The 22,477-nt window shown below is 42.6% G+C and overlaps 1 protein-coding gene across 1 annotated transcript in view; it reads right to left on the bottom strand.

The window, feature by feature from the left end:
- Positions 1-21,861, bottom strand: part of fgd (faciogenital dysplasia) — a 54,014-nt gene extending 32,153 nt beyond the window's left edge. The window contains exon 1 of the mRNA XM_083919572.1: positions 21,564-21,861. Within this exon, the coding sequence (XP_083775698.1) occupies positions 21,564-21,585 (22 nt within the window). The 5' untranslated portion in view covers positions 21,586-21,861. The remainder of the gene's footprint in view (positions 1-21,563) is intronic.
- Positions 21,862-22,477: the final 616 nt, after the last annotated feature.

The following is a 22,477-nucleotide window of genomic DNA, read 5'->3' as shown; positions in this document are numbered from 1 at the left end:
GTCACCTGTGTTACATGCAACAGATTGTCTCTCAACGGGGTCTGAAGGCTGAGGGAAAGAATTACCGAAGAGGGCTCAATTAGGAGTGCTGCTGCTGTTATTGCTGCTACTTGGACAACGTCAAGGATCCACCAGGGATATAGAAACAGCCCTGGGCAAGAGCTGTTTCTATACATCCCTGGGGTGATCTGAAATAATGCTGCATTTGCTGCAGAATTCATACATTTTCTAGCGCCTTCTGGCTTGATAGATATCTCGGTAGATATTACAACACATCAATGTTACAAAACAGACATCATATTTTTCCTTTCTCTCCCAGTTCCCCATTTCCACATTTTTGCTGCTGAAAAACATCAGTTAAGCTTTTTGAACTTCAAAACTGGGAGATCACTAAGAACAGCTTACTGTCCTGAAATTTACCATTTATGGTAGTTCCCCAGTTACAGCAAGCAGCTCCATGTGTGCACAGGTACTGACTTTCCACTTTACGAGGAGACATTAAAGTTCTCCCCTGAAGTGAGCGAGGCAGGAAAGGATTATCCAGTCAAACATCCCTAAAGGGAAATATATTTTTTAAAACAAAACCTGAATGCAAGCAAACAAGCACACAGACATAAAAACACATGTACACGTGTACATGCACTCACACTATGCCCTGCAGCAGAAATGTATTAAATATCTTGTTACTGGCCTCTGGACGCCATCCCTCATCCTCTCCAGAGCAGTAGGACACAACTATAAAGACAGTTCCAGCATTTACACTGAAACTCTTGAAGCTTTTGAAGTGAGCAGTGGTTTTAAAACGGGAGGCAACAATTAGAGGCAAATGGTCTCTCTTCCTGAAAGAGGTCACGCGAAAAGATGTTAGATATAACTCATTGATCGAACTTGCCGGAAGGGAAGTGTTGATTGTGATCGTGTGTTTGCGTGTGATTTTTCTATTCCTCTCCCGTCTCTGAACAAAGGCAACACACATGCTTCACTGGAGACAAGAGAGCTCCTAACACTTTCCGACTGCCTGCCCCGAACAAATGGAGAAGTAAAGGACACACAGGCGCCTGCACGCAGAGACATACGTTAGAAAACAACAAACTCATGTCCCCTTACTGAAGAATCTAAGCAAAAGTTCAAACTGAAAGTGTAGCATCAGACATGAGCTGTTCTTTATTTAGACGACTGCGAGTTCAGACAACAATCTCTCTCTCTCTTCTGGTTAAGACAGTGGCAACAGCGTCATGACGTAAACACTGGATAACATTTGTTTTTTGGCTGATTCCTTTAATTATCATGCCAACACCACAGGGAATGTCCTCACCAGCACTGAGTGGAGGAAGACCCCAGGTGCCCTGGGTAAAGAGGAAGTTGTGGGTATGATTACCAGTACACTAACCGGAGTGACTGTTAAACATGGTATCTGCATGTGTGTGTGCATTTTTTGTTAAGGTGAGGCTAGGTTAGTATCACTACAAATTCTCTGGCCTCTCTCTTCCTCTTGATTCAACCAAGGAATGGAAAGAAAACCACCAGTATTACTTTGATGCGATTATATGCACAGAAAGTGGACAAAATAATAGAAATACCATTAGAGAAAAAGACTAAGGAAGTGTACAGAGCAATCGTCTAAACTAACGACTCCCACAGAATTGCTACCCTCCGTTACAGACACACCCCTGTATTAAATACTTGTGGACACTGTGGGTTAAAGACATCCTTTCCTTTGGCTTTCTCTAAAACTAAACCTGTCCAGACGTAGAAAAAAAAGGGTGAAACATGACTCACTACTTTTTCCACTGCCCAGGGGATCTAGGATTTTTGCCTTTCACACAAGGTTACTGTGTGAGTCTTTGTGTGCTGGCCTTGAGGAGAGGCGGTTTCTACATGGCAGCTTTACCATAAATACCAGCTCATGTTGTGTATGGCTTGACTGATGGCTCATGGTGAACTGTTTTTGTTGAGACTGTGTCACAGAGGTGCTGATTCAGTTAAATGTTTAAAGAAAATTAAAGAACTGTGCAGTTGTTGCAGCGCTAACAATTATGTATTTAACAACTCAAATAACAGCTAATGATTGTAAGACACTGGTAAAGCCCATACATACTATTAAATTATTATAATCTGGCTGTGTAGTTTTTCTTCATTTGCACTGTGGTTTTGTTCTTAGTCCTTTTTCATGTGGTGTTTCCGTGATTTTGTCCATCTCTTGTAAAATTAGCCCACTTCAAGGACAGCAGGATTACGAATCAACTACCAACAGAGACTTGGATATTCAAAGGTCACACTTTAATTACACTTTAAATAAATCCATCTAATGGACATGATTATGCTGATATATGAGAGGCCTGTTTCTACACTAATACTCCCACCAATCCAAGAGGATCAGACCGCTTTGACGCCAGTGAAGCTTGTGATGATCCAGGAAATGTAAGCAGCTGTAGAGCTGTACAACACCGGCATATTACTACTGTATATATGTCAGCCAGACCCTGTGGCTGCTTGGCTCAGCACCATCACATTGATCTGGGTCAAAAGGTCGTTGATTAGAGTCTCGCAGTCTCTAGGCAATGCCACAGTGTCTGCCACACACTCAGATTCAGCTCGGCTCACACAGCTGCTGCCGGTCGTCATGGAAACACTCAGACTCCCTGCTCCTTAAGACAACTCCCTAGTCAGCTAAATTATAGTGTGCCAAAAAAGAATCCTAAGAGACTGAATACAAACACAAACATACCAGTGCTGAATAACGGACAAAATACAGAAGCAGTGGCTGCCACATCGGTTAGGCTTAATTCATCTTTGAAGTCGTTGTCATGTAATGACATCATTGAGCTTTTAGTGATCATCACTGTGTCACTTATATTCACCAGCACCTCCAACGCTCTTTTAGTGAGCGTGGATCGAGCCAAAATTGTAACATTGTCTGAGGAACATAGTCTGAGCGCTATTTTATCAGACAGACAACACAACAAACTGAGAAAACACTGGCACTTTTCGCTGCTCACTACATTACTCACCACACATCACATGTTTAAGGAGCCAGGGGGCTCCACTCTAAGTCCTAATTACCCACCGTAGTACAGATGAAAGAAAACCAAACAAACTAGAACCAAAAAACACGTATGCTGTTCAATTCCCTAGAAAACACTGCAGGGAATCCAAGAATCAAGGCTGCAGAAAATTGCCCCCAATGTACGTTCTCAATAAAACATGCAGACATGTATATTTCAGAGGGCAGCGAGTATTAGCCCACATTCAGCAGACAGCTGGAAGCCCACCCAAACATAACCCAGACAGAGGTTTGGTTGGACACATGCATTTTAGTAAATCAGCAGCACCTGCTACACTCACTACACGTACACAAACTAAAAAAACTGAATAATGAAAGGGAGAACATATCTTTATGCAAGTGTGCACATGTTCATTCCCACATAAATAGGCCTACACATGCACATTTATGATTCAGAGTAATGAAGTGCCATTGGTAACTCACCAGCTAAACTCAGTCTGCCATCTGCCTTCGATGTTTTCTCTGTTCTTTCTCTGTTTCTTTGAGTGAAATCTCTGTAGATCCTTGTTGTGCGACACGGACAAAAACACAAAAAAGGCAGAGTCCAATCTGGTCCAGCACTGAGCCACGAGCAGGCTGTCTGAGAAGCCTGGATGTTTTAGCAGTGCTCTCGGGGAGACGCCGTGAGCCTGCTACTGCTACTACTCCTGTTCCCTCATCGACTCTCTCTAACCAACACCACCACGCTGCCTCACTCTCTCCTCCTCCTCCTCCTCCTCTTTCCTCCCCTCCTCCTCCTCTTCCTCCTCCCCTCACCCTCTACAAACGCACTGTCCCTGCCCCAAAAAAAGGGTTCCTCCTGTTCCGCGCTCTCCCCGTCCTGATCCCTGCACCATTCAGAGCAGCGGACTAAACAATGCCTCCACTGCCGCCGCTCTGAAAGAAATCCAGGAGCAGTTTTCAGCCGGCAATAATGCTGTCCAACTGTCACCATGGAAACTAATGACAGCCCGCTGGAGGGAGGAGGGAGGGGGGGAAAAAAGGGGAGATGGAGCAGGAGGGTGGAGTTAAGTGAGAGAGAGAAGTGGAGGAGGGAGAGAGGAGAAGAACTGGTTGAATGAAAGATGGGGGAAGTGTGTGCAAGTATCAGTGGGTGTGCCTGCGCAGTTGTTGCATGAGTGTTTGTGAGGAAGAGTGAACTGGAGAGGAGGGAAGGTTTTGGAGGAATTCAGGTATTCTTTGGAAACTGGTCTTTTTAAGCCTGCACTACAACTAATTATTTTCATTATCTATTAATTGTTTGGTGTGTAAAACATGAGGAATTAGCAAATTGATTGTGTTGTCCAGCCAACAATCCAAAGACCCAAAGATATTTAATTTACAATCACTTGAAACACAGAACAGCAGAAAATAGCCACATCTAAGAACCTCTACCTTGCAAATGTTAAGCATGGTTCTGGCATGGTTATTTTTTTAATTAATCACCAAGATTGTTGCTAGTTATTTTCAGTTTAACAACAGTTAACAGCATCAGTTTGTCAACTAACCTGTTGAAAGTAGCTTGTCTATTACTTTTCTGTAAATAATTTGGATTTCTGATGTGTAATGATATAAAAGAGAGAAAAGCAGCAAATGTTGCTCACTTTTGCTTGATGGATACCTCAATTGATTATCTGAAAAATTGTTCATGAAATATTTTTCTGTGAGCTGACTTATCAAGTGTTCATTTCCTCACTAATTTTTTCCTTAAAATAATTTGTATTTCTGATGTGTAAATAATAAATATTGTTATATCCCTTGGGGAGCCACTTTACCACAAGTCTCTGGGGAGTACATCCGTGTCTCTGTGCGACTTCCCCCCACAGACATGTGGATCACGAAAGCTGCCAGGATGACGCGCCCAAGCTGCTACAACCCTCTTCATATGCACATATAATTACAACCAACCAACCCCCCCCCCCCTCTCCATATCTCCCTGTGTTCTCCCTCTTCCCACTCAATAGTTGGAGTGACATCAGCCTGAAAGACAGGGTGACATTGCCCGACACCGGCTCTGAACCCACATATGAATGCCACCGATAACCATGGAAACACCTCGGTTCCTAAACGATAACAGGACTTTAAAGCTGGGTGTGAGGAGAGGAGCGGAAGAGAGGGAGAATATAAAGGGGGGGGATGGGAGGCTGTGTTGATTTAGATTCAGGAAATGCAGGAGCTTTAAAATTGGAGGAGAGTCTGGGAGTGGAATAAATGGGCCCCGATTGATCTTCTTTTCCTCAAGTTGAAGCAGGACAATAAAAACATGCACCTCCCGCAGCTTATTGTAGGCCACCTCTTGCTGAACTGATTGAAATTCTCAACACAGTGAATTATGCATCGTACTGGACAGGGGAACAGGTGCTGCTCTCCACGGCAATAAAGCTGACTGCTCAACCCGGCAGACCTGGAGACGTGAAATATTCTCACAGGAGGGAAAGACAAGATAGGGAATCGGTGCTGCAGCCGCGCTGGAGGGCAATCCAAAAAAAGGGGGAAAACCAATTTCAAATAAGAATAGGAGCCTTGCCTTTGTGGGCTATCTAATGAGGCATAGTGCTCGTGCCCCCTCTTTACACCAACAAGAGGAATGTGAGCTGTGGGTTGGAGAGAGAGGAATGTTGAACCTCTCGCCATCTTGTTATCATGTTTTAGTTCTTGTAAGGCAGAGTTCGATGCTCAAAGTAGAATTCAGCTTTAAAAAGGCGAAACCGTCCCGAAGACTTTGATTTCCATGCTATAGCCTGGAATAAGCCCACAGAAATAAAGATGCATTCAGGGACAAGAGGATAGAGGAAATGTACGGAGCTGGCACAGTTCTTCTGTCCTTCTGTCACCCTATACCACCCTCACTAATTACAACAATGATCTCTTTCCAGCTGTCCACATAGAAGAAACGTGTGTGTGTAATTATTCTCAGTCTCTGTCAAACACAAACACACTGCAATATTGACAACTAGTTTAAATCTTCCTCGCTCTACTGACCTAAGGAGGGCATCTGTCACACATCTGCCCAATGGGATCACCAACCACATACACTCCCTTCCGCACTGTCAGACAGCAGGAATGGAAATTACCAGTCATTGCCTCAGGAAGGGTCATTCCTCTTATCGGTAGTGCCATTTATCAATCTAGATTCCTTTTGTTAAATATAGATGGCACTCAGGTTATGGTGCTCAAAGCGCTATAACCTAATGTCCACAAGGTAGCAATCTGGGACCACAAGTCTTTCGTTCCTTTGTACACTTCCTTCTGCGTGGTGACATAGTTAGTGGGTGCAATTTGGTAGAAAGGAAATAGTTCCTACATGAAATTGCCTCACAACCACGTCTGTGTATTCTCTTGAGTAACTGGGTCATGACTTCTGGAAAGAGACACTGCAGTTGAATTTTTATTCGTGTCAAATGTATTTTTTTGCACTTTGCACCACAAGCCGAATGCCATCTAGTTCTATCCATCTATTATATACGTATATGTAAGAGAAGGCAGACATGTCTACGGCAGATATCTCTAACACTGGGCAATTTGCACCAAAACAATCTAGACTGATAAATAGCACTAGGTAATGACATACATATTTGATTGTGGGATGAACTGTCTCTTAAATGCACTAATGAAGGTCAGTGACAGTGCCAACAAATCTTGTGACAAAGTTTACCCTTCTTTATGGATTATACAGAATTTATACCAGATACTGAAGCATACGTATGTGGCCATGGTTTATCACTCACTAGGCAACAAATATAGAAACAACAATGCCGTCAATAATATGCAAAACACTGCATCAACACTGCTTGAAAGCTTGCCAAAATTCTGTCAACTAGCTTTCAAAGGACTCTTGATCTAGTCCTGGCCTACTGCAGGGACACTGAGGACTTAGCCCAGTTAGAGACAGAGGGGACTTGGTACATAAATCTGCATACATAAAGTATTTTTTCATTTTAAATAACTCAGACTGATGCCATGGCACACTTGGTTCGGCTGCCTCGACTCACAGACCGCGTGGATGAAAGCCGGAAGCAGGACACTGGGCTGTTGTCATGGAGATATTTCACATTCCACAGCATGTTGACCCAACTCCAGGATTTTTTACACACACACACACACACACACACACACACACACACACACACACACACACACACACACACACACACACACACACACACACACACACACACACACACACACACACACACACACACACACACACACACACACACACACACACACACACACACACACACACACACACACACACACACACACACACACACACACACACACACACACACACACACACACACACACACACACACACACACACACACACACACACCTCAGCAGATGACAGAGGTCGAGGAAGGACACTGTAATGCAGCTGAAGTCTTCCACTGTTACTAACATCCATTCATGTTGACTCACTAAGCCACGGGTCGGCTTTCTCCGAAGGGAATTGCACTCTCAAAGATTCAATAGAGGGATCAATTAGAGCTTTCAGAAGTAAGTACTGTCAAAGTTATGAATGAAGACGGCCGATCTTATGTGTCACATTTAATCGGTATGCCTCTTCTGTCATTGAATAAAAGTATCTTTAATGGTCATTCTCATATATCTCCCTGCTCAAATATTGACCCTGATAGCCACCTTTACCTTAACTCCTCACACATTCAGCAGCTAAAAATCAAAGAGATGTTTTAAATTACCAAGCACACTGCCATCCTCCCTCTAGGAGTCAAAGCCTTTCTTTAAAGAAGAAGTCATTAATATTTCACCCAAAGGAGAATCCTTTAATTCATTATTAATATTTAAACCTATCTGCTGGAGTAGAGAGGTCTTATCTGAATTACAAAGAGGCTGGAGTCTCGTATAATCCCTGTATCTATGTTACACTCCCCCCTGACAGAGAAGTGATGAACTAGAGCTGCGGCCCCACTCTGCTAGAGCAGCACTGGCTGCTGGTGGTGAGATCTACAAACTATATTTCTACATCGGTCCCATGCTGTCTGAGGGTGTCTGGCCAGGGGGCATGGAGGAGATGGAGGGTGTAGAGCAGAAATCAAAAGAAGAGAAGAAGAAGAAAACTTTGGTGTGTGTGTGTGTGTGGTGGTGGTGGTGGGGGGGGGGGGGGGGGGGGGGTATACTTTGTCCTGAAAAGCAGCTAAACAAAGTCAAGAAACTAAAGAAAGTCTACCTTAAAAAAAGATATTTTTTGCAACAAACTTTTTTTCAACATCAGCAAGAGGATTTGGGAAGATTATTTTGGAACAACTGGTGTTGGTCAATATGATGACGATATAAAAGATGATATTTACAAGGTAACTCAATAGATCTTCTATTATATTAGCAGGACTGCTTTGCAGCAATATTAATAATACAGAAATAGACTTTAAAAAGTCATAGAAAATAATTGCATTTGGTTACTTTATCTATAAAATCATCTCAATTTAATATGACGTTATATTGCTATTCAGAAATGAAATTACAGATTCCATGAGAAAGGATTTTGTCCATATTATCCAACCCAAGAAGATTTAATTGGCTTGGTCACTATTTAGTCCAGTGGCTCCTCTCATACTGAACTATGAAACAGGTCTTACTGGATGTAGCCGTCAAAAACAATAGATGCTGTGTAATATATTCTTTCTTACAAACAAGGCATGTGAACATTTATATACACACGGCAGACTACTGGCGCCACTACGTCTTGACAAGCAGCTTGTATACTGTGGGTGCTGCTGATGTTTATCGTTGCATAAAAGGTTAATACTTCTTTGGTTTAATTCATTACATCCTGGTAGGGTAGGTTTGCTGATGTGCTACAACTGAAAACATAAAACTCAGTGGAATAATTATAATATAATCAGAAAGGTCTCAAACATCGTTGTTGTCTCATACGTTTTGCACATTGAAGCAAATCTATTAATCCAGAGGGAAATGTTTTAGAATTAACCAGCAGTCAGCATTTTAGTAATGATGCCTTTGAGCTCTTGTGCAGCCCCTCTGAGGAGAAGAGAGGGGATTCAAGAGACAGTAAAGCAATATTATAAACAGCCGGCAATAAATACAGTGGACATGTTATTTGAATTGGATCCCTGCATGTCTGGGGGGGTCAGATTACCGTTTTCTGGCTGGACAATGCAAAATGGAAAACCCCTGACATTTCATTTTGTTGGTTTTGGAGACTCAGTAAACAAAATAACTGTTTGTGTTCAACCATCAAAGCGCAACATTCTGCTGGAACATCACTATGTAGCATTTAATGAGGTGTGATTTGTTTCCAAATTCTTTCTTGTTTATTTGCACCGTGTTACGATGTGGTTCTCTGGATGTTTTTTATGTCCTTGAGTAGGTGTGATGGAAGTGAACATCCCCGTGATGGTTTGTAGCTATTAAAAGGTGTGACTGTGTATATATGTGTGTGTAGTGTCGTGTGTGTGGGTGGGTGTGTGTGTGTGTGTGTGTCCACGTGAGTGTGTGTCCACCCATGATGGGTTTGGTCATCTGATGAGCAGCAGGCTCATCTCTCCCTACAGCGCCCAGATGGCCTGCGATTATTCACGGCTCAGTGGAGATTACTGCTCAGCACAGATAGAAAGAGAAACAGAGAGAGTAAAAAATAAATAGTTCAAATGAGGAAAAAGTTGGCATGAAATTAAATCAAAACAACGGAGGGGTCAAAGAAAAAGGTGATGATGCATCAGCAAATATGTGCAACACTTCCTTCTGCACAGAAATGTAAAATCATATCATTTCCACTTCATTTGTTTAGTTTTGCAGAACACCTGCAACCAAAATTATGATCTCAGGTTTCATGCGTCATGTCATGTTTAAGAAGAAAAGGTGTCCAAGGGGATGCAGGTGATTGATGGCGAAGGTCTGCTTGCATGTGCGTTTATAGTATGTGTGTGTCTGATGGGAATATCTTCAGCAGGGGATGAACACACACGAGGGCATTTGTCACCAGCAGACATTTGACATGATGGATTGCATGGTTGTAAGTAAAGCACACCCAAAAGAGCAGTGTGAAAAATGATCAACGCTTCACTGAACCAACACCATTTAACTTTCAATGCGTTTACCAGGAGAGCGTCCTCTGGAGGGAAATCGACAGAATCTGTTCAACAATGACATCTGTGTGAATGCTGCAACATGCACTTTTTATATATACTATCAAGAAATTTTAAAGGTCACATATTGTAAAAAGTGAGTTTTTTTTTATTATAAAGCAGATCGAGGAGCTATATAACTACTGTGAAACTATCAAAAGGCTCAATCCACAGAGAAATTCATACATCACGTATTCAGAAACTGTGCCTTTAAACGAGCCGTCAGGACTTCTGTACAGTTGTGTTGTTGCAACTATAATATAGAAAAGGTAGAAAGTGTTGTTAGAAGACACGAAAGACGCAGAAACGCTTACCAATCAGAGCAGACTGGGCTTTTTCAGGAACGGAGTGTTTAAGACAGAGGGTGAATATAGGATTGTTCAGAAAGACAGTATGAGAAAAATACTGCATTTATTGAACATTTATCATGTATTATTATTATTCCATGGGGCATTCTTCTCCCATTCCTCTGCCTCTGTTACCTATTTTGCAAGGGCACCGTCACTGCATCCGGTGCTTAGCACCTAAGTCGCTGTCATGATTGGTTGAAAGAAATACAAACAAGCCAGAACGTTTTTGCCACCTATTTCAGAATGTTCACTCGTGCAGCCAGCCACAGCGTTGTGGAGATAGAAACCTGAAAATGAGAACTATATGTCCCCTTTAAGCTACAGTCACCTATAAGGAGCAGCTGGAACGACATGCTTTTGATTTAAACAAGGCAGAATGCAAAACATCCAAAGCCTCCAGTTGTGAATGACGCATTCATACCTCAGACAGCACGGCTATCACAAACACTGAAACTGAGAGTAGGACTCTCATGTTTCTTCCACTGAGGAGCAAACAACAATGATGCAATCTTTCACTGAGTGTCATTTAGAGAAGCAAGCCCACAAGCTGCTTATTGTAATAGGGTTGAAGGTTGTTGCGGTTATGAATGCTTTACCTATTGAGTGTATTGCTGGCACACTCTCTCAGCTGTCAAATAGAGAGGAGGATGCGCGTCTAGATGTTTTGTCTTTCTTTATCACTTAGTGAATACAAACAGACAGCAGCAGAGTAAGAATGCAGGCGTGTGTGTGTGTGTGTGTGTGTGTGTGTGTGTGTGTGTGTGTGTGTGCGTGTGTGTGTGTGTGTGCGTGTGTGTATGTGTGTGTGTGTGTGTGTGTGTGTGTCCTAGATTAATGAGACTCATTATTCAGCTTTGAAGAGCTGCAAAGTGATAGATGACATTTTAACAACCTGCAATACATGCTTTTCATATTTCAAGGATGTTCTTGGAAGGAATGATTAAGCTTCAGGCGTGTTGAGCATCAGACAGACAGCAAGCTTTTTGGGTAATCAGGTCAAACACACGCACGTACGCACACACAAACACAGATGTGAAGCAGCCTGGGGCAGTTTGTTGTTTTAATACGTTTTGACCTTTCGATCGATGTAAATCTAATGAAGTGCTTGTTAGTGAATTAGGGCCTCGACGAGAGAAAAAGAATGCTGCAAGCCTGAAATAACTGTTTGAGGAAGATAATCCACAACGGACCACAGGAAAAGGATCCATCTGGGTGGATGTAGCTCTCATCTCCTCGTTAGGCGCAGGGTGTTATGACTGTCCTGTGATGAGAGTTGTGGCTTGCGCAAGGCATGCTGGGAGAAGGCGCGCAGCGCAGGGGCATAAGAAGCTCACAAGTTCAAATCCCTGGGTGACGGTTTAAAACAAAGGGAGGATCTACGTGTAGCACCTGAACATCACAAGGGAGTCGAAAAACGCCAGTCATCGTGTTTTTTCCCCTGCAGCCATTAAAGCAGTAAGTCCAGACCTCGCTTCCATGAAATGGTGCGATCTTGTTTAACAAAGTCATTACAGAGGCAGAGCAGTATATCATGATGAATTGCTGACGGGCAGTGCAGACTATAATAGAAGAAAAAGGAGAGGAGACAGTGGAGAGTCAGCCTGCTGTTGCCAGGGTGACCTTCAGTGTGAAGCACCCCGATGTCACCCAGAATGAGAACAGCTTGGTCGCTGAGCTCTGGATCTGAAGAGCACAGAGACATGGAGACGGCTAGCCGGAGCAGATCACACAAACAACATTATTTTCCAGCAGCTGTTGTCAAAGACTTTTAGGAATATGGATATAAAGACCTTTTTGGCATGCGTAAAGAAATTGCTTTGTGTTAAGACAAAAAGCAGTTTCTTTGCATATCTAGAGGTCCTTTGTTTTCCTTTTTTGTTGTTTTATTGCAATGTTTTTATAGTCCAAAAGATGTTAAATTATCCAGTAACTTATAAGAAGAAAAATAAATTAAGTAAAGTGAAAAATAAACATAATTTTGCATTGCAGAACCATGTCATTTCTGCTCTCCTATCTTGTATTCATCTCAGAACACTTTATTTTGTTGGGATCCAAACCTCCAGAAAGGGGAACCACTGCTTTAAACTATACTCCTACTGTATTTGTTAAAGCCCATACTAAAGAGAAGGTCACAGTCTTCTGTCTTTAATTTCAACAACAGGGTGGAATAAAGAACTCAACAAGAATAACATAACAGTGCCATCTAGTGTTACAATAACTGTTACGCACTCAGCATAGAAGCAGTGCAGTACACTGAGATTTCTTTGGAAAACATGGGCAATAAAATCACTGTTTGCGACATTATATAATATCTAAACAAATAAAAGAAGTTTACAGACACTGCCGGACAAGCTGTTTCTTCTGTTTTATATCTGAAGTCAGCATTTTATGAGCGACTGTAAAAAGAGCTGAGATTTAGAGTGACAGGATTACTCTCAAAGCAGATAAAGCTGCAGTTGATATGAATCACAACGCACAGCTTTTCCATTGACAGCAGCCTCTCTCATCATCAAAACACTGCAGTATTAATACTATACACAGAAAAACACACTCATAGCAGTGAGGACTGCTGAATGGTGAAATGCATGCATCCGAAACAGAAAGGCTGCAAACAATACAACGTTCACTCTCTGGCAATGCCTTATACTGCACTAAATGAGAGCCCTGTTGGGACAGTCGGGCCATTTAAAAAGAAGATAATCTGTGTCAGGCTAAGACTGGCGGTGTGGGGGGAAAGAGAAGAGGAGGACAGAGCCAGGGAAAGTTTCCTGCTGACCGACAGGCCCTGAGTCTGCGCTTGTGTAAGCCACCATGAAGTGTGAAGTGTTAAAAAAGAATGTCAGAAATGTTAAGCAGGTCATGCAATTGTCGGGTTTCAGCAGCAAAATCTAGTGCTCTGTCAGATTTATTCCGTTACAATAATACACAGGCTTAAAAACGAGAGGAAGAGGAAAGGGAGAGACAATGGTTAATGACATCAGAAGGGCAGAGGAGGTTTGGGGCACTCAGGGGGGTGAGCATGGAGAATTCAACACAGGCAGCCTTTGTTGGCTGCAATCAGCCAGACCAGGAAAACATTTAAAACATGGTTTATGGCTACAGGTGAGTGATTGTGAGTGGTGGGGTGTGTGGTGATTGGCGGAGTAGGCTACACTTAGCTGTAAGATAACCAGGATGAAAAGTCTTAAAAAAGGAACATACCCAGCTTTGCTAATCACGTGCTGTTTACATTACTGCTTAACGTCTTCTGCAGCATCATATCAGTTTCTAGATTGATTTCCCACCTTCCATGAAGCCACCGGTTTCATTTCACTGCGTTATAAAAAACAACTTCTTGACATTCGAGACGAGTAAGATTTCATTGACTTCCAAACCCTTATCCTTTTAACCACTTCAGTGTTTGACTGTTGGTTAATACTAAACTCCTCAAGCAGCTGACTCAAATCTCAGATGAGTGTCCTTCAATGCACTATACAGGGAGTTTTTCTAACACTTCCTGCTCATAAACAGAATGACACATGTCATATTGTGTATACAAAATAAATAAATAAAATATAAAAAAGGATCCCTTAAGGAAGTCCAAATAATGTATTATATTGTTGTCACATGAAAAGACCAAAAACAACAATGCATTATTAGTCCATCTCTCAATTATTGTCTGTGACAATCACCCAAGTGAGACATGATCCTACTAAGGGTGTTCATTTTTATTACCGGGTCATAATTATTAGATTTAGCAGACATTATGATAAACATGATAAAAATAACGTATTTGTTGGGGACTATTTTCAGCTGCGGATTTGGGGCAAAAGAGTATTTGCACTAGTAGGATGCTGTGTGTAACAGAACAAACTACAATGTTCATCATAATGACAGACATGTCGCCCTGTAACTTACATTTTTCTTACGTTTTGGACAAACAAAGGAGCTCTATTACACAGAGGAATACGCTAAATCAGGGTTTGGATACACATAGAATACTTGTTAGAAGGATGAATTCATTGTTTGCTTTGTTTTTTTCATGGAGTTTGTTAGAAATAGGAAAAAGTCATAAAAAAGAAAATGTTGAATATCACCAAAATCAGGATTTTGTTTCACCATTAAAGCAATGAACCAGAGTGCAGATGCTCACTATCTAACCTAGAGGTGACCTCCACCTGGCTCTATCTATCATCTATCTTTTCTCCCCCCTACTCCTCTTCCTCCCTGCCTCCCTCCTTTCCAGATCCCAACGCCTCACCCCAGTATGTACAGGAAGCCCTGATTCCAGAGAGCCTGCTCTTCTGATGATCAGAGAGGAAAAACACAATGCCTTCAGTGTGCTAGAAAGGACACACACACACACACACACACACACACACACACACACACACACACACACACACACACACACACACACACACACACACACACACACACACACACACACACACACACACACACACACACACACACACACACACACACACACACACACACACACACACACACACACACACACACACACACACACACACACACACACACACACACACACACACACACACACACACACACACACACACACACACACACACACACACACACACACACACACACACACACACAGAGAGAGAGAGAAATGGAACATGCTTTTACTATTAAGGCTCTGTGTTTTTTTTCTTTCCATATGACTTTCCCAGGAAAATCCCCCTCATCAGGGTAGGTCCAATCCAGACAGACAGCAGACTGGAGAAGAGGCACAGATACAGACAGACACAGAGAACTGTGGAGAAACTGACCTCCCCGTCCTGTGGCTGCTGTGACTGAGATGCAAACAAAGACGTTTAGGTTGTGAAAGGCTTTCTGAACTGGGCCCTTTGTCCGTCCTGTTCATCAGATTTCAGAGCATAAATGCTGATTTCAGAGTATGTTTTTTCCATTTTTAGACTAAAGTCAGTCAACAATCCAATGAGCACTCTCACAATCTTAAAACGTTCTCCAGACTGGCATCTGGCTCACATACAGCTTGCTCTATCTTGACGACCGGGATGAGATTAATTTAGTCTCTGGGGTATTTATTGGGTGACACCAAGGAATTCTGTCCATTTCTAGAAGGCCCCAACAGTTGGTACCATTTAGAAAAACTAGGTCACTTCCGCCTTCTGTGTGTACGTGTATGTGCAAGTGTGGGTCAATCGCGCCCTACTATAAGCCAAGAGACCTCCAGTATAAACATACTGTGCAGGAAGGACTGCTACATCTGAACAGAAACATCCCAATACCAAACAGTATTGGACTCATAACTAGTGCAGCCTTTTCTGTCACACTCCAGCTCACTCTTATCAATCTGTAAAGACACTGTTGGTGTGATCATCTCAACGTGGTTCCTGGTATATTGTTTCATAACACGCCCTTATGCATACTTCAGCTCAGCTCTAAAAACTTGACAGTTTTGTCAAGGTGCCAAATAAGATTTCTGTTGAAAGATGACTCAGTTGTTTAAAGCACCAACTTGTTTGTTGCAACAAACACTACTACTGCAAGGCTACACAACTGTTGCTGCACAACAGGCCTCCCTACTTCCTAATCCCCTACTTCTTGAGCCCTTGCACAGTCCACACCCATCTTCCACCTTAACCTTCATTCTGATCTTCAGACACACAGTTTGGGTGCTATTGCAGCGACAAAATCTGTCCACAGAGAGACAGACACATACAGTGCATTTACATGCAGTTTCAAAACCCGATAAAAATTGGGTTAAGGGCATACCCCGGTTTCTTAAACACTATGTAAACACCATACCCCGGGTAAAATCGAAGTTCTCATACCCTTGTTATCAGACCTGGAGAACTCCTTCAGTTCCCCAAATATTCGTGCCTGTAAACATCGTTTTTGACCTTGTTATCAGACCTGGAGAACTCCTTCAGTTCCCCAAATATTCGCGCCTGTAAACATCGTTTTTGAATCACTGTTGGGTTTCTCGTCCGCCCATGCTCTCCACTCTCTGCTGCGGTGGCTTTTGACCCAGAAATAGAATAAACCAGGAAGCAACGGCGCCGAAAACAAAAAAATAACAATAGATTTTTACCTTTACACCAAAGGAGGACTTTGCAACAGCCAGTAACATCACTACCAAGAAGACCCGTTTCAGTCGTAATTCTGTCTAAAAGTCGTCCGTTTGTCATTTTGACACAGGGGAGCCGGAAGAAAAGCCATATTCAGTCCAGCTGTATGTTGGCTTAGCGCCACCTACTGTACCGAAGGTTGAGTTACTCCGTCACCCCCCCTTTGAGGACATTCCAGGAGTCCGGGTGAATCCAGAAGTTCACTTTATATCTAGGGGTCCCATAAAATCAAAAACGCTAGAAACCACTGTCCTATAGGTTATTTCTGATGAAAGAGAACATATGGGTGTGGTGAAAACTACAGTCACTGAGACGATACTCTTTTTCAATTACTAATGGTACACAATAATAATTGTTATAATTACACATTGATGTAAGAGCAATTCTACAGCATCATTTCAAAACACACCTCTGAGAGCAGTGTGCCTGCAAATGACTCATAAACCTGTTCAACAGGAGTGTCAATAAAACACCACGATCATTGTGGTGTGACTACAGTTTCTAATCCCACTCCTGTCTGTGTAAAGTCATCATCTCTACTGTATACATATCTAATGTGTGCTTTCTGCGCCACATTGTCAGTCCATTGATTAACCAGCAAACCTAATAAAGTATCATCTTATCTAGTGCAAAGATTGACTTTGCACAAGCAAAGACTTTGAGGGACACACACACACGCACGCACGCAAGCACACACACACGCACACACGCACAAGCACACACGCACACACAAACGCACACACGCCAGTGCCATCTTAGCTGAAGCCTTTACAACAGCACGACCCACACATGACCACCATTAGGAAAATCAATGTGACACTCAGGCAGGCCGGGTGAGAGCCTGAAGCTTCTGAATGGGCCTGGAACTGAGTCATGCTGTCTCTCAGTCACACTCGTATAAACAGAATGAGAATGAGAGAGATGTAGGGGATGTTAGAGATCGGGGGCTTACAGGAATACACCAACTTCTCGGGTGACTGGTCTGTTGGTCACCTTGAGACCTAAATTTAGAAACACTTTTGCCATTGTGAGCACTGTGACTCCGCTATCTGCATTGCTGACAGAGCAGAATGGAACAGTTATTTGCTTTCTTTCTGAGAAAGAGATGAGAAGTTCAATATCAATCTCAAGTCTGATGTGCATTAGGTATGGAGCTGGAGTCAGGATGTGTTAAACCCAGCTTAGCATAAAGACAATAGCATGTGGAAGCAGCTAGCATGGCTCTGTACAAGATTAACCTCTAAAGATGACTAATAAATGCGCTGTGTCTCATGTTTTTAAACCATACATAAATTAATATGAAAAATGACAATCTGTGATTTCAGATGGAGGTATCAGCTGGGAATAGTTCTTGGATACCAACAGTTTTGCCATCTGCCCAGTGCAGCATCCCTGGCTATCGTGTGTGTTGTCGGATGTACTCAGTGACCACAGTCTCAGGACAGTCGATGGTAACCATTGAAACCTCACTATCACAACAAGACTTTGACATACTGCGCACCGTCACTGTGCCTGTGTATGAAAATATTTATACACTTGAATATCACAAAATGATGTCATCTATTATCAAAAACGTTACCGTTTTTTTATTCATAGTTTACATGTAAAGATTCATGGCAGACAGTGGGTCATTATGTTGTTTAAACCCGCGACCAATAGATAGCAGTGTTGTAATGTATCTTCAGCTGTTCGATTTATTTAAAGGACAGTGCACATTGATCAACATCTCTGTAAATGTGCCAGTGTTAGCCAGCAGGCTAATTTTCAACTGCAGTCCTTTGGCAAGATGTCAAGATAAATTTCCACAAAAGACTAAGACTTTTTACGATCCGATTCGATACCAATACCTGAGCTGAGCGTAACGGCCGATACCGATCCGATACTTCTGTTGAATGAATGAACTGTATACCTTGCCATGTGAGTGAAGGCATCAGGCTTGATATAAACATTTAGCATTGTTAAAAAAAATTAACACAGATATAAATGTACTTAATATAATTTATTAACAAATAACAAAATATACATTAGCAGCAAAAATAAATAAATAACACTTCCATGTAAGGTGCACTGCAAACAACTATTTGAAAATGTAATATAAAACCCTAATCGGTGTTGCAAACATAGAATTGAAGTGACTAGATTGCTGTAACTGTATTGCTGTGATAAAAAATAAAAAATAAATGACAGGATCGAAATGCTGGATCAGCCTCATTCATCCGATATCTGATCCAGCTAATAAGTCAATATCCGATCCGGGTATGGGAACGTCACATCTCTATTCTGTATAGTACGTATTGGCAGATTCTTGCAATACACAGCCCTTACTGCACCTGGCTGTTGTTTGCCAAAGAAATAGTCCCTGAGCTCATGTCTGAAAATAACTGGTTACATACAACCCAAAACAGCACTGGTAATACTAGAGGGAACATACAACAATTGGAAAGCGAGCATTTTCAATGAACACCACATTTAGCAATTTAGGATTTTTTTTAACTATTAACTAGTTGCTTGGTGTATACAATTTCAGTGTTTCCCAATGACTCAATGATGCCCTCGAATGTCTTGTTTTGTCCACAACTCAAAGCTATTCAGTTTACGGTCAGAAGAGGAAAAAAAACAGAAAATGTTAACATTCACGAAACTGAATCGCTAATCACCTCCGATTTCTCACCAGTGCCACATGGGTCTGCATTACATGGGATCATCTCTGTGTTTCTGTCCTCATCTCTTTAACAGGCAAACTGACCAATGGAAAAGGCCAATCTTGCAAAGACTTGTGGCAGTAAACTAAAGTCCATAAAAGTGAAGCGGGGGAGCAACAGTAGTGTCATCTGAGCTAAAAAAAAAAACAAGGGGAGCTGGGCAGATAATATTCTCACCATCCTCCTCCCTGACTCCCGTGCTCTGTGTTTATCTAACACAGAGGGGAGATGTTTACATTGGCTTGGTTAAACACAGACAGGCCCAATATCTTTTGTTAATAATAAATAACCTAAACAGCCAGTCAGGACATCTATGCCAAAGCATCTAGCTGCCACACGTGGACCACCATTGTTCTGCATCCACTTCTGACTGAGACAGATCGCATACAGACAGAGAGTGACTTCCATCAGAAAAGTTTACAGCGTTGGAAACGAGTCTTGGGAAATGAGGTGGAATTCAGACTGAGAGGCATGCTATCTCTCCCACCACAGTTTGTTTGTGAAGTGGTTTATTTTAATAGATTCTCTGATGATTTGATGCGAGCTGAGCAGCCTACAACCCTTTTGACCCTCCCATCGTAAACACCAAAATAAGCATTAGAGTCGCGTTCCCATGTGGAAGGAATAGAGATGAGGGAACTTCAGAAAAAGAGAAAAACTTAGATATATATGTATTCTGACGGCGATTGCAGTGAGTACTAGATCTGTGTGTGTGTGTGTGTGTGTGTGTGTGTGTGTGTGTGTGTGTGTGTGTGTGTTGGGGAGGGGGTTTAAGGCAGGCAGAGAGATTGATCGGGGACAGTGTGGGAGCGAGAGAGGGAACTGCAAAAAAAAAGAGAGCAAGGCCTTGAGAATGAGTGTGTGTGTGTGTGTGTGTGTGTGTGGGAGAGAAACGATGCACTGCTGGACTGCCAGAAAAAAGAGTTAGCCAGGAGGACGGCAGATCGATTCCTCCCCTGAGCCTCACAACAAACACTCTTTTTTTCCCCCTCTGCATAGCTCACCTCTGCTGCGGCAGCCAGATATCATCCCATCAGCACTTCATCTCTATCATTATACCCTCCCCCTTCTTTGTCTGCATGCTGTAGCACTTTATTCTGAAGGCCTATGTGAAAGATCTTAAGATTTTTGTTGATCACAATAACTCATTGTGGTTGGCTGATAGGAATATTAAGCCAAGTGGCCCAGATCTGTCATCTGGAGAGCATGCGAATACAACACACAACACACGAACAATGATACGGACAAAGTGAATAATCGACAGCCGATTCAGAGTGAAAGAAAAAACAAAAGCTACTCCTCCTTTGTGATTGTGGTGGTATAGAGGTGAGATTAAGAGATGCATCTTTCTCATGGTCCAAAATAGATGTGAATAATGCACAGAGGAAACCACACACTCACACACACTCTTCCTCAAACACAGAGCAGTCCTCCTACAGTACCATCCTCCCCGACAGAAGAAGAGACAGACAGACTCGCACTTTCAACACATCTCTAATCTTATGAGCTCTTCATCAAACACACTCTCTCCTCCACACAGGGACAATGTAGCTGATATGGACACACACACACACACACACACACACACACACACACACACACACACACACACACACACACACACACACACACACACACACACACACACACACACACACACACACACACACACACACACACACACACACACACACACACACACACACACACACACACACACACACACACTTGGGAGAAGGATGAATGACTTCTCTTTTAATTATCATTATCAAATCTAGCCTTCTCATGTTTGAAGTCCTCATTGCTTGTATATACTTACAGCTAGCTGTGTGTGTGTGTGTGTGTGTGTGTGTGTGTGTGTGTGTGTGTGTGTGTGTGTGTGTGTGTGTGTGTGTGTGTGTGAGGGGGGGGGGCTCCGTCAGATTGGGGCAATTGTGAGGTCCTTCTCTCGGGGTTTGGCACGGCTCTGCTCCTATTCTTGCCATGTCAGCTCCATTAATACTCCTCTCAGTGTGTCGCATCGTGGTTGTGAAGCAGCCACACGAGCAAAAACAATTCCCTATGTTGTTTCGAAGTTGGTTCAGGCCTGCAGCTGCCCCGTTGACAGCTGGCAAAAGCATTTTGGAATTCAAATCCTGTGCGCAATGCAAACTGTTCCGTAGCCATTTGAAAACAACTTGTGAAATACGCGGAGAGTTTTCAAAGAAGACAGCGAGGAAGAGATCTGCCTTTATTTATGAGGAAGATTTACTTACCAGTTGCTGAAACCCCTTGCATCTTGCACAAAGTTCTTCTCCGGTCTTTCTCTGCTGAATCCGTCCGTTTCTCAGAGAAACTGGCAACAGCAGCGGCTCCAGCGTACGGGGGGGGGGGGGGGACTAAACTCGGAGGAGCGCCTCCAATTCAGAGCCCCCTTTCCTGTTCGCCGATTTTAAAAAAATACACACACACACACTAAGGACACTTCATGGTTTCCTAACGGACGCGAGAGACTTCACCCGGGTCATTCTTTTGTGCAGAATAAGAGCACTGTAGTCCTCCATGTAGTCCTTTCTCCTCCCTCTCCAGATACAGAACTCTCTCCCCTGTCTGTGCCGCTGGAAAAAAGAAAAGAAAATGCGCGCTCTCGGTGCGAGGCGCGAGCACGACAACCTCATTCATTGACTGCGAATGCTCGAATGAGAGATTGGGAGGAAAAAATCAAGTTAATTTTAGCCTTTAACTCACTACTAGAATTTAAAGCAGTTGCTAAAGCCCAATGAGCTTACTCTTTTTTTTTTTTATTCAGGCTAATACATCGTTCGTCCAATGTCTACTTACACTGTACTAGTTTTCTATCAAGTGACATTGCATTTTCAGTCATGATTTGCCCATGGGCACAGAGGCATGACATGGGTTGTCACGTGGAGTCATGAAAAGGATGAGGCCTATTTCAAGAGATAGCTCCTCTTTGAAAACTCCACAGCTGCCTATTAGTGTGGAAAAAGAGAGCCTGGAACAGAAATACACTGCATTTCCATGTCACTGCTCAGGCTTTTCCTCATTTTTTAATTGATTATCTTGAGTTTTTCCAGCCAGCTGAATGCGTGATGTCAGTTGCCTATGTGGATCATTGTACAGAGTCATAAGGAAGGTCAAAGCAAATGTTGGATTTTGCAAATCGTCATAG

Source organism: Echiichthys vipera, assembly GCF_963691815.1.
Source record: "Echiichthys vipera genome assembly, chromosome: 9".
Taxonomy (NCBI): domain Eukaryota; kingdom Metazoa; phylum Chordata; class Actinopteri; order Perciformes; family Trachinidae; genus Echiichthys; species Echiichthys vipera.
The sequence above is the reverse complement of the archived record's forward strand: the minus strand, read 5'-3'. Positions and strand labels throughout refer to the sequence as shown.